Genomic DNA, 12349 nt, shown 5'->3' on the forward strand with positions numbered 1-12349 from the left:
GGGCGGGGCCTCTGCAGGGGGCGGGGCTGAGGTGGGGTAAATTAGGGGTGCATTGGGGTGTAAAGTGGGGGTGCATTGGTATACACATTGGGGTGTAAATTGTACAGTGTACAGCACCGGGGTGTCATGTCCCGTGCCATGGCGTGACGCAGCCCAAGGCTGTGTGCGCAGTGTGGCACAATACAGCCTGGGCTGGGCCATGTGTGCCATGTGCTCAGTGGGCAGCAGCTGCGAGGGCTGCAAGCCCCTTGGCACAGTGTGGAGGGACAGAGCAGTACAGGTGCAGGGGTGTGGATGTGGGAGCTGCAGGATAAGCTTGTGTCAGGTGGGACCTGGCAGTGGCCCTGGCAAGGGGCTGTGTCAGGGTCACAGAGACTGGAGTGCCTGCATTCAAGAGGGAAAATGCACATCAGGGGCGTCTAGAGCAGCTGCCCACCTGTCCCCCATGAATGGATGAGAGCATGGCAAGCAGGTGGGGTGCACCACAGAGACAGAGCTCTCTGGAGCTGGCACCTCCTGGCTGTAGTGCCTAGGGACCCCCGGGAAATCCTGGCACACAGAAGACTCTTGGCAGCAGCCGCTGTTCCCCCTGGCAGCCCCTTCTCAAGCCCATGCCAACACTAGGGAGACAAAAGCGGGAGCTGCAGCTGGCAGGGGGCTGAGAAGGGGCTGCTGGAGGAACGGCACTGCTGCCTTCCTACTGCTTCCCTACAGAATTTTCCAAGGCCGCCAGGCATGGGGGCCCTGGGCTCAGCCACTGCCAGGCAAGCCCTGGGGAGGTGTGTGCTCTGCCCTCAGCTTCCCTGTGTGTTTCCTGAGCTAAGAGTCTGCACACTTCATTACTTTTTCTGATCTGCACCTCTGAGTATAAGTTCAGATCAACAGGGTTATTTCAGAATGAAACCTCTCATCACTCACATAAAATGATCTGGGTTTGTATAAGCTGGCTAAAGTTAAATATTCCAACCCATAAAGGAAATGAAATACATCTACTTCTAATGCATTTCAGTATGTACAGAAACAGGATACTTTGGTATTTTTTATCATCATGGCTGTTTTTTCGCCTTTGTGCATGGAAAATCTCTGTTCCTTTCTTAGCTCTGCACCTTTTTCCTTCTGCTGTCTCTTCATCCCATTGCTTTCTCTCTGATTCTAGTTTTTATGTTCTTCATTAAACTGCCATCCACGTGACCGCTTTTGCCTATTGCTTGTCTTGGTCTATTCAAGAGTAAAAAGGCCTATGAAAAGCAGCCAGGCTCGGATGATGGTCTAGTATCTCAGGGGGGTGGGATGCTGCCAACCACTTTCTGATGAAAACAGGCTGCTTTGTTTTAGAAAATGAAAGAGATCCTGGAGCTGAGTGGGTCCCCACGTACCCTCATTGCCCTGCAGTGCTCTGTGGCTGCTGGTGCTCCCCAGGGCAATCGGGCTTTGTTTCATGGGGAGGGTTGAATGGACTCCCTGCCCCGAGTAAATCCAGAGGCACTTGAGAGTCCCAGCAGATGCAAGGCTGTGGAAGTGAAGCCATGGGCTGGGAAAGGGTGGAAAGGTCCTCCTTCTTGTCCTTATTCAGCAATGCCTGGAACTGAGTGGCCATGTAGGGCTTCTTGTCTTGCAGCTTCTGGTTTGGATCATTCCTGTGCTGGAAGCTCCGTTTGTGCAGCAAACTCTGCCCTGACACTGTTCCTTCAGCTTAGTCTGTCGCAGGGGCTCTTCCTGGCGGCCGGTTCGATGTCGGATCTATGCTGCAAAACAGCTCAGAGTGGGATGGTGACCCGACCCCAGCTGGAGGAGCTTCCTTTACTCCCATTTGAAACACATGATAAAGGTCCCTGCTGCTGGGATCTCCTGATGTCTGCCTGCCCTTCTCCTGACCCGGGACGGCTTGATTCCGTGCATCCAAAAATCCTGCAGCCACCGCTAGCTCTCCTGATACGCCTGCTCCCCAGGCACCCGGCGTGCCCAGCTGCCTCCTGCAGCCCGCAGCCCACACCGTGCTGCTCTGACCTCAAACACTCAGCCCCACTCTTCTTCCCGAGGACTCAGCCACCACCCACACCGAGGGGACGACCCTCGGGCAGCGGACTGGGGAACGTGGCGGTTCAAGCCCATCATTAATCGACCAGCGCCGTGGTTTGGGCTGTCCCGAGGAGGGGACACACGACTCAGCGGAGGTCCCCGTGTGGCGGGCACAAAAGGCCGGGAAAATGCGCCCTAAAGCCCTCTGAGGTGCCGGTCCCCGGCGGATGAGCTTCCCGCATAGACTATGTGAGCCGGCAGCCGGGGCCTAAGGAGCTGCCCTGCCGCCCCACAGCCGGCGCTGGTGCGGGGTGCGTGGTGGCGGACGCGGGGTGCCGGTTGCGGGGTTGCCGGTATGAGGTGCCGGTTGCGGGGTGCGGGGTGGCCGGTGCGGGGTGCGGGGTGCGGGGCAGTCCCGCCGCGCCGCCCCCGGCCCGGCCGCTGCCCCGTGGTCTCCCGGCAACCTGACCCCGCCCCCACGCCTGCCCCGCCCCTACTGGCCGCCCCGCTCCGTGACGCGTCGGTGGCAGCGCGGGCCATTGGTAGGGGCGGGTGACGCGCGGCAGGGCGGGGCCCGCGGGTGACACGTCGGACGGCGGCGCCGCCAGCGGCAGCCGGTCCCGGTCGCGGTCCCGTCCCGGCCATGCGGCTGTCGCTGGTGTTGTCGGTGCTGCGGCCCGCCGGGCCCGTCGCCATCGGCGTCTCGCTGGGCTTCACCCTCAGCCTGCTCAGCGTCACTTGGGTGGAGGAGCCCTGCGGGCCGCCGCCGCGCCCCGCCACCCACCCGCACCCCGACGGCGGCCCCGCGCCGCCCCCCGGCCCCGCCAACGGCAACGCGGCGCGCAGGCCCAACGCCGTGCCCGCCGCGCTGGGCGCTGACAACTGGGAGCCCCGCGTCGTGCCCTACCGCCCACCCAGCCCCGGCAGGGCCGCCAAGAAGGCCGTCAGGTGCGGGGGGGCCGGGCCGGGCCGGGCCGGGCTGGGGGACTTGGGCCGCCGCTCACCAGGGTTTATCTGGGGGTAGCTGCGGGCGAGCTTCAGGTACCTGCCTTGTCGGGGCTGGGGACCCTTACAGAAGGCTTAGCGGTATTTTTTGCTTTCCATTCAGCCACCTAGGGCTGCCGACGGGTTTTTCCTCACTGAGAGTGCCTTTCCCAGCTGCTTCCTTTCCTCCCCTGTGCCAGACTTCACCGTGCTCTCAGCGAAGAGCCTCCTGCCCATGCCGGTGCCCCTGTGCGGAGGTTGCCTGCTGCAGCACGTGCTGCCGGGCACCCTGCGACGGTCCCCTCCAGTCTGCGCAGGGACCCCTCCCGTGGTGGCATGTCCCCACCCAGTGCTGCGAACGCCAGCCTGCTCCGGAGTCGGCTGCAGCCCCATCCCAGCGTCCCCTGGATGTCAGGGAATAGGCAGTGAAAGGGCCTCCTTGTCCTGGCGAGGTGGTGGGCGGATGAAGGGGGCTGAATGGGGCCACTGTGTACCAGGCGGCGGTTGGGGGACGTGATGGGGGGGGTCGCTTCCTGCTACTGCGCCAGACTGGGAGAATTAAACCTGAAAGTCATTGTGAGTGCAACAGCTGGGGGCCGTGGTGGGGAGGGGGACACAACCAGCCCTCTTGCTGGCTTCAGCAAGCTGTGTGAGGCTTGGCTTCCCCAGGGAGGGCAGCACGGGCTCGCCTGCCTGCCTGCTTTAGAGTAGTATGACTGGCAGGGGTGGCAGGAAGGTGCTTCCCATTTCAGACCTGGCTGCGGCTGGCCTCATGGTTGGGGTGTCTGGTGGGTCATGTCCTTGCTAGAGTTGGGTTGTGCAGCCCTGTGTCCTGCTTTTAGCTGTGCTCAGCCTTTTGAGAGCATTTGTTTCGAGCTGGACTGGCCAGCTTATGGGAAGGTAGGGTCTCCTTTGGTCTCAAGTTGACAGGGAACCTCATTAAAATGCTCAGCAGTGCCTCTGACACAGGTGTAGTAGTAGCTGGTGACTAGAGTAGTGGGGTGATGTGTTTTGTGCATGGCTGAAGAGGCCGAACTGCCCGGGAGCAGTTCCTGCAGAGGAGCTGAGGTCGGTGCCATTGGTTACAGCAGGGAGGGTGCAGGCTGGGGTGGGTTGCAGTGCCCTAGAGATCATACATTGTCTTCTTGCAGGACCCGGTACATCAGCACAGAGCTGGGGATGCGGCAGCGGCTCTTCGTGGGTGTGCTGACTTCCAAGAGCACCCTGAACACACTGGGGGTGGCTGTCAACCGCACGCTGGCCCATCGCCTGGAGCGCCTGGTGTACTTCACAGGCACACGGGGCCGCAAGGTGCCCCATGGCATGACAGTGGTGACACACAGTGATGAGAGGCCCATCTGGAACATGTACCAGACCGTCAGGTACCTTCTGGACCACTACGTGAACGATTTTGACTGGTTCTTCCTGGTGCAGGATGATACCTACACGGAGGCGCACCGCATCAGCCGCCTGGTTGCCCACCTCAGCATTGACACCCACCTCTACCTGGGTCGTCCTGAGGAGTTCATCGGTGGGGACACTGAGGGACGTTACTGCTATGGAGGGTTTGGCTACTTGCTGTCCCGCAGCCTCCTCCTGCTCCTGCAGCAGCACCTGGAGAGCTGTCGCAATGACATCCTCAGTGCCCGGCCTGATGAATGGCTGGGCCGCTGCATCATTGACTACACAGGTGTCAGCTGTGCTGAGGAACATGAGGTAGGTCCTGCAGCAGAGATGGCTGGATCCTAGCCCAGTGTTTTCCCTCCTCCCTGTGGGCTCTCTCAACCCTGGGAGGACTAGCTGTTGCACCCTGACATCCTTTGAACTTGCTGTGCTGGCATCTGGTGGTGTGGGAGTACAGGTTGGGGCTGGCTGTGACCTATCTCTCCTGGCTGGCACAGGGTCTGCATTACCACTATTTTGAGCTGGGGAAGAACGCAGACCCTGAACGGGAGACCGACCTCCGTTTCCAGACCGCCTTCACTGTCCACCCTGTGCTGGATCCCCTCCAGATGTACCGCCTGCACAAGTACTTTGCACAGGTGGAGCTTGAGAGAACCTATCAGGAGATCCAGCAGCTCCAGGTGAGACCAGGCTTGGCTGGGAGGTATCGGTTCTGTTTATCATCCTGGTGGGCTTTCTGGTTTCTCTGTGGGATTCTCACCTGATCCTGTTGTTGGACAGCATCAGCTGAGCTCATGTGGCTACAGAGGCAGTGGTGCTGTCTGGGAAGCAGCTTTGGACCTAGGTGGGTCCTGGAGATGATGAGGTGGTTCAGGGTGATGAAGCCAGAAAGGTGGAGAGGTCTGTCACAAAGGCTGGATAGGGTGGGGGAGAAAACCTGAGGTGCTGAACAGGAGTCTGGTTGAGGGCAGAGTTGTTCTGGCACTGCTTTTTGAGCCAGCTCTGGCTAATCTCTGCGTATCAGAAATCAGCTTGAGTGCTGCCAGAGCTGGAAGACCTGCTTGTGCCTGCCTTGGCTCTCACTCCCCCATCTCTTGTCTTGCAGATGGAGATCCAGAACGCCAGCAGCCTGTCTGCAGATGGGGACCACGTCGCCACATGGCCCATTGGCATCCCACCGCCATTCCAGCCCAAAACTCGCTTTGAGGTGCTGCGCTGGGACTACTTCACAGAGGAGCAGGTCTATGCCTGTGTGGATGGCTCCCCCAAGTGTGAGCTGCATGGTGCAGATCTGGCGGATGTGGCCGATGTGGTGGCCACGGCCATGGAGGAGCTGAACCGCAAGTACCAGCCAGTGCTCCACGTCCGCAAACAGCAGCTGGTGAATGGGTACCGGCGCTTCGACCCCACGCGCGGCATGGAGTACACGCTGGACCTTCAGGTGGAGGTGGTCACCCAGAAGGGGCACAGCCGCTCCGTCACTAAGCGAGTGCACCTGGTGCGGCCCCTCAGCGAGGTGGAGATCATCCCCATGCCCTATGTGACAGAGGCCAGTCGCATCAATGTCATCCTGCCGCTGACGGCTCATGACCGGGACTACGCTGCTCGCTTTCTGGAGGCTTATGCGGCAGCCGCTTTTGAGAGCAGTGAGAATGCAGTGCTCACCTTCCTCTTCATCTATGACCCCTTTGAGGCCCAGCAGGTCACTCAGAATGACATCTTTGCCTCTGTGAAGTCCCAGATCACCGAGTATGAGCGCAAATATGCAGAGGTAAAGATCCCGTGGATCAGTGTTAAGACAGATGCACCCTCCCAAATCAAGGTCATGGACATTATCTCCAAGAAGCATCCTGTGGACACACTTTTCTTTGTGGCTGGCGTGGGAACAGAGGTCACCATTGACTTCCTTAACCGCTGCCGGATGAACACCATAAACAACTGGCAGGTTTTCTTCCCCATCCACTTCCAGGGCTACAATCCAGCCATTGCTTACCACAACCAGGTGCCACCCACGACGCTGGACCTGCTGAGGGACATGGGGCGCTTTGACCGTGACGTCTTCAACGAAGCCTGCTTCTACAACGCCGACTACATGGCAGCACGCACCCGCATGGCGGGGGACGTGCAGGAGAATGAGGACATCCTGGAGACCCTGGACATCTACGACATGTTCATCAAGTACTCCAACCTCCACGTCTTCCGGGCTGTGGAGCCTGCCCTGCTGCAGCGCTACCGGCACCAGGCGTGCAACCCCCGGCTCAGTGAGGACATCTACCACCGCTGTGTGCAGAGCAGCCTGGAGGGTGTAGGCTCTCGCTCCCAGTTGGCCATGGTCCTTTTTGAGCAGGAGCAGGGGAACAGCACCTGAACCCTGGATGGTGGAGGGGCTGGCCCTGCCATGTTATGCCTGCCTGCCCAACTCCACTTCTTCGGCCCAAATTTGTCTTCCTTCTGCAGTGTCTGCAGAGATTGCTGGTGTCCAAGCTCGTGACTTGCCCCACTGGGGCTCCCCAGGCCGGGGTCTGCCAGCCCAGGGTGCCTGGGTCTTTCTCGAGCAGCCATGGCTGTGCAGACCCCGGGCAGGATGGGGTGAGAGTCACTGAGCTGCAGGCTGGAATGCCTGGCTCCTCATCCAGAGGTGGTGGCTGCTGTCCTCATCCCTCTGTCCTGACCCTGCTGCTGGGCACTGTGGAGATGAGCTGCCCTGTCTCTTGCTGTCCCCCCTTAACTGGAGGAATGTAGACCCAAAGTCTCCCTTCTGCAGGGCCGTGACTGCCACAGGACCTGGAGTGATCCCTTGTAGTTTCCCCAGTGTCCTGGGACAGGACTGTGCCCGTTGCTCCTTTGGAGCATTGGCCTGGTTGTACAGGGAGGAACGTCCCTGTGCCTGCCACAAGCTTGGACAGTGGAATGGGGCACATCCCATCCCAAAAGAGCAATAAGGATGTTGGTTTTGGCATTTTGCCACTTGGCAATGAGCTGGAGTGCTCCTGGCTGGTTGGAGTGTGAAGAACTTGGGCCCCTGGGGCTGGTGGGTGTAGGGGGTGCCAGAGGGGATCCTGCTGATTTCACGTACCATGAGCTGCTCCCCATGGGAACCATGACCCAGGCCGCTTCGGCCTTCGCAGTATTGATAGGACGTCGGAGGTCACAGCCCTCAGACGAGAGCCTCCTGACAGAGGTGGGATCCCTCCCCACTGTGGGGCTGCCCTCAGGGTCAAGGGACATTGTGCCTGACACTGATGGGCATGGCAGAGGGCTTGGCTGTGCATCTCCTAAGGAGAAAGTGACTGAGGAGCCGCTCTCTGCTCCTGGTTTGTATTTAATAGGGGGAAAGGAGGGGGGATGGGGGGTGCATTTACACTAATAAAATGGAGAGAAATACTGGTGAGTCTGGCTGATTCTCTCTTGAAGCAACTATGGGTGTTCTGCTGGGGGTCTCTGTGGTGGTAGGTGCTGGGTGCTTATATAAGTTCTGTCTGCACCTGACTGGACAGATTCCTTACAGAAATGCTTCTTTCCCCAAGCACTTGCAACATCCTTTACCTGAGCAGGGAGATGCCTGCTTCTTCTTGAGGAGGCTGAGGGAGCCCATTGCCTTATGCACAGGCTGGCAGATGTTGTGCCAAGCAGACACTTGGAAATACCTGCTTGAACCCCTGTGGCTTGCAGCAGGAGTCCTGCACTCCCTCTGATGCTCACGGTCTCTGGAGCTATCCTGCTGTAGCTACCTGCTGCAGCTACCTGCTGCCATCACTGTTGGTATGGCAGGATGCTGAGCTCCCTGACATGGGAAATCTGGTGCAACGGGCTGAGTGCTGTGCCTTTCCTGTTGCTGCAAACTTGTGGTCCCACTGACCAGTCCTCCTCAGACCTGTCTATGGGTGGAAAAACACCAGTGAAGGGCTGGTGCAGCTGTGTGTTCTCCCACATCTGCTGTCTCTGTAACAGCCTTTGTGGTCTGTATATGAGTAACAGGGGACTCCTGGCCCATGGCAGAGCAGAGGCTGGCTGCTCAGGTGAGGTGAGCTCTGCAGTCCAGGATCTGGGATCAGCTCTGAAGGCAACTCCCAGGCCAGAAGCACTGTGTTCAATCACTGGTGTTGGATCTACTCTCCTGCATTGCTCTCACTCTTTTTTGAGCTGTTTTACATCTCAGGGCTTCTCAGCACTTGTGTTTTCCAGTTCTTAGTTGGGTAGAGCACTGTGGTCCTGTCCTGGACTGTTTCATCACCTACAGTTCCTATTTACATTATGAGGCTTAAGGACTGTGACCCCTGCCCATGCTGCCTGCTCCAGGCATGATTTTTGTGACTCCATGTGTCCTTCCCACCAGCCCTTTACTCATCATGTTTTATTGTGTCTCATGAAATACATGTATCAAAGAGACACCCCCAAGAAAATTAACTGAACCTACTCTCTATTACTTATCAAGGCTGCTAGTGCTCAGCAAAACTCATGGAGAGCCCCTGGGTTCTGTGGTGTGCCTTTTCCAAGGATACCACATTCATCTCTTCCTGTTCCAGTCTGTATCCATGGTGTAGGAGTGTATATGTTTAAATATAATTTTATTATATTTCAGACAGTAACTGCTAGCTTGTTCTGAGTACTTCTATTTTTGATCTTCCCTAAGCATATCCTTAATTCCCTTCAAGTGTAAATCTGGGGCAGAGGGAGCGGAGGCAAATGCAGGTTTGTTACAGATACAGTTATCCTCTGAAAAGCGGACCAAGTAGTCAGATGTGATTAGGCATTAGAAAAGTATCCAAATGGTAATAAAGCAGCTTTAAATCAAGTTGACTGTGAAAAAAAAACAACCCAGAATTGTCATTTAATTATCATGAGACGGTCTGGATAAAGTTGCTCTTGGCTCACCACTGTTTACCCAGACCGAGTTAGAGGTATTTGCATACTTAACACTCTGCGCTATCAATACCAGCAGAGGCTCCCTGCTCTGACATATGTATGAGCAAATGACAGTGCTTTTGGCACTCCCAGCATGCTTACTGCTCCCTTTTCAAGGGAGCTGGCAGAGTTTGAAGTTGTTTTAGTGTTTGCCATGCTATTTGCAGCATCAAAACATGATGAAACCCCAAAGAAGGATATGCAAAACTTTAGGCAGGGGGTTGGTGACACAAGCAAGGTGAGTGCTGGCTGTGAAGTGAGTGCCATCTGTGCTCCCAGGGATGTGGCAGAGACCTGTGACAATAGGGACATGGGCACAGGTGCACTCTGCCCCTCTCCTGCCCTCATTGGGCTGGCAGGTGCAGGCAGGGTGCCAGACTGGGACAGTGACACCTTTGCAAGGGGTGGGAGGAACAGCTCTGGGTGCTGATGTGGGTGGCTGAGAAAACAGAGATGTTCTGTGATCCCTCTTCAGTACTTTCATACAATTTGTAGATTTTTGCACTTATCCAGTTGTGGAGGCAGGGCAGTGAAAGGTCAATTTTACAAATGAGGCAGGAGAAAATTTGTCTCTTGTGTTGTAGGCTTCTGCTTCCCTTGTGGAAATTTTGTAAGTGTTGCTGGCTCACCACAGCAAGCAGGAGAGACAGAGGAACTTCCTCTTGGAAAGCTTTTCAGAAGAGAGAGTGAAGGGGTGGTTCAGAGCATTCTGAAGCACAAGAGGGAATGTCTGAATACACTGGGCCTGGGTAGGCACCTGCCTTCCCTCCTGCCTCCTCTCTTATTTCTGCACTGTGGCAAGGAAACAGACTCAAACGGGAAAATCCAAGCTACTGCCGTTCTCCCCTGCCCCCTGCCCTGTAGTTAGTTTTCCTGTGTATGAAAACACAACAGTGAGCCTGTGAGCAGAGAAGGCAAAACCTACTTCTCTAGCACTGCTTGGGTCACTTCAGGCTGTGCTAAGCTCTGTGGCAAAGCTACTTCAGCCCCAGCAATATTAATCAGTTTGATGGCTGACCTTTGGGAGGATATGGGAATTGCGGCCATGCCAGGAAAGAGCAGGAGGGTGAGAGAAAATGCAATGCCCTTTCTTCCCTGTGCTTTCTTTGGAAGGGACCAGTGGTGCTTGTCCTGCAGGAGCAGCTCCTGACCACATGCCAGGACCCAACTCCAGCAAACATTTCCTCCTGTCTTTAAGTGAAGGCAGAAGAAGCTGGTCTGCTTGAGGAGGAGCCGACAGGGAGGTGCCAAGCTGTGCCTACATCCAAACGCCTTGGATGTCCAACAAACTGCTTAGCCCCTCTGGAGTGTGTGAGGGGCTTTGGTTAGGGCTTTTTCTGTACAAGCTCAGGGAAATCAGAGCATTCCAATGAAGAAGGAAAGCTGTAGGTACAGGCAGAGCTGCTGTTAGTGTGTGCCTGCCTGCAGGGGTTTCCTTCCATGGGGTGTCAGCATATCTGGCTGTGCCCAGGGATGTCCCCTCTGGGTCCACACCATGCCAGCATTGGCAGAATGCAAGACCCTGAAGCTCTGGTACTGGGGGAAGATGCAGGCAGGCTGCTTGGACTTCTATTTTAATTGCCTCCTTGGTTTTTCCAGCCTCCTTGCCCACTGTCAGGGGCTGAGTGCTGGAAAGTGTGTGCTGTGTGTCCCTTGCCTGGCCCAACTGATTGGCACCACCAGTCCATTTTTCCAGCAAGGGAGTCATGGGCAAATGATCAAAGAGCAAAGCAGTGAGCTTGGCATTTGCACGTCATATAGACATGCTGAGAGTCACTCCTTTCTCCAGGTGTTGCCTGTCATCATCAGCATCTCCAGGCAGGAGATACTTGGGGAGGAGGTGACAGAAGTGAGGCCACATGTCCCATTGCATTTCAGGGCTTACTTCCAAGCCCTCTGCTCCCAAGCCGGATGGTTTTTGTTTTTTTTCTTTTGAAAGGTAGTTTTTCTATGAGAACAGCTGTAATTACTGTTCATGGCAGTGGAGGCATGTTGGATAGTGCCCAGAGGAGATGCCTGCCCCATAGATGGAAGAGATCTTTTCTGCCTGCTCCATCCAGGTGCCTACTCCCTGCTGCCACTCCTGCTGTGTCTTCTGGGGTTGTCACCTCTATGGCGACAGCTTCTGTCGCCAGCACAGACGGTCCTGCTGCGAGCAGGTACTTGGAATTTGTCCAGAGCACTGTGCTCATTAAAATTAAGGGCCTGTTTCACTGTAGTGGATCCCCTTCTAATTATGCCCCAGCTATTTCATGTGGTTCATTACAAGTGTTTCAAGCAGTGCTGTGCTGGGTGAGCCCCAGGTGGCAGCATCTCCATCTCTGGGGATGACCAAGCCCCTTGTGGCCCTTGAATAGGCACAGCAGGAGAGGTGGCACCCAGGAGCCACAGCATTGGGGTTTGTGGTTGACCCTGGGACACTAAACCTGGGTTGTCCCACTGGTCCTCCTCAGCCCAGTGCCATCTGTGCTGGGACATGAGGCATGTCACAGGTAGGGGGTGGTGCTGGGTTCATGTCATCTGCCTGTCCTGTTTGCAGAAGTGGGAGACCCTACAGGAGCTGTCACTTCCAGATAGCACCTGCAAGTTATCAAATTAAATAATAGAGGTGCCGAAAGTAACAGAGAAAAATATATGTCAAATCTTCATTAGGTCATCACTACAGGGCTCCTGTGAATGATCCTGAGGCTGCTTTGTTGGCATAAAAGCCAGGATGGGCCATGCATGAAGCTCAGCCTTTCCTTCTGCCATGCTTCACTCATGTGCATAGTGCTGGAGGAGCTGGAGGACACCCTGAGGAAGAACCTCATGGGCTCACCGCACAATCTTGCTCTTTGCTGAGCTCCTGTGACACATCTTCACTGTAGAGCAGGAGGTACCATGAGCTCCCAGTTACTGTCTTGGTGCTGATGAAATGATGGGGCATCCTGGAGGGGCAAATGGGTCAGAATCTGGTGCCAGGGACAGTCTCATTCCAAAGGGATCCAATCCTCTTGTTGATAACAAGATGTGGAGGATGTAGCTATTTCCCTGCTTT

General features: G+C 56.2%; 1 protein-coding gene across 1 annotated transcript; it reads left to right on the forward strand.

The window, feature by feature from the left end:
• Positions 1 to 2620: 2620 nt before the first annotated feature.
• Positions 2621 to 7791, forward strand: CHPF (chondroitin polymerizing factor). Its single transcript, XM_015633933.2, has 4 exons — positions 2621 to 2967; positions 4155 to 4719; positions 4905 to 5087; positions 5513 to 7791. The coding sequence occupies exons 1-4, from the start codon at positions 2663 to 2665 to the stop codon at positions 6773 to 6775; spliced, it is 2316 nt and encodes a 771-aa protein (XP_015489419.1). The 5' UTR covers positions 2621 to 2662; the 3' UTR covers positions 6776 to 7791.
• Positions 7792 to 12349: the final 4558 nt, after the last annotated feature.

Source organism: Parus major, chromosome 7, assembly GCF_001522545.3.
Source record: "Parus major isolate Abel chromosome 7, Parus_major1.1, whole genome shotgun sequence".
In the NCBI taxonomy this organism is placed as follows: domain Eukaryota; kingdom Metazoa; phylum Chordata; class Aves; order Passeriformes; family Paridae; genus Parus; species Parus major.

Excerpts from the sequence above, each read along its gene's own strand:
- CHPF (XM_015633933.2), top strand. The coding sequence starts at position 2,663 with ATGCGGCTGTCGCTGGTGTTGTCGGTGCTGCGGCCCGCCGGGCCCGTC. Across the intron at positions 2,968-4,154 it reads GCCGCCAAGAAGGCCGTCAG|GACCCGGTACATCAGCACAG; the intron begins GTGCGGGGGGGC and ends GTCTTCTTGCAG. Across the intron at positions 4,720-4,904 it reads GCTGTGCTGAGGAACATGAG|GGTCTGCATTACCACTATTT; the intron begins GTAGGTCCTGCA and ends TGGCTGGCACAG.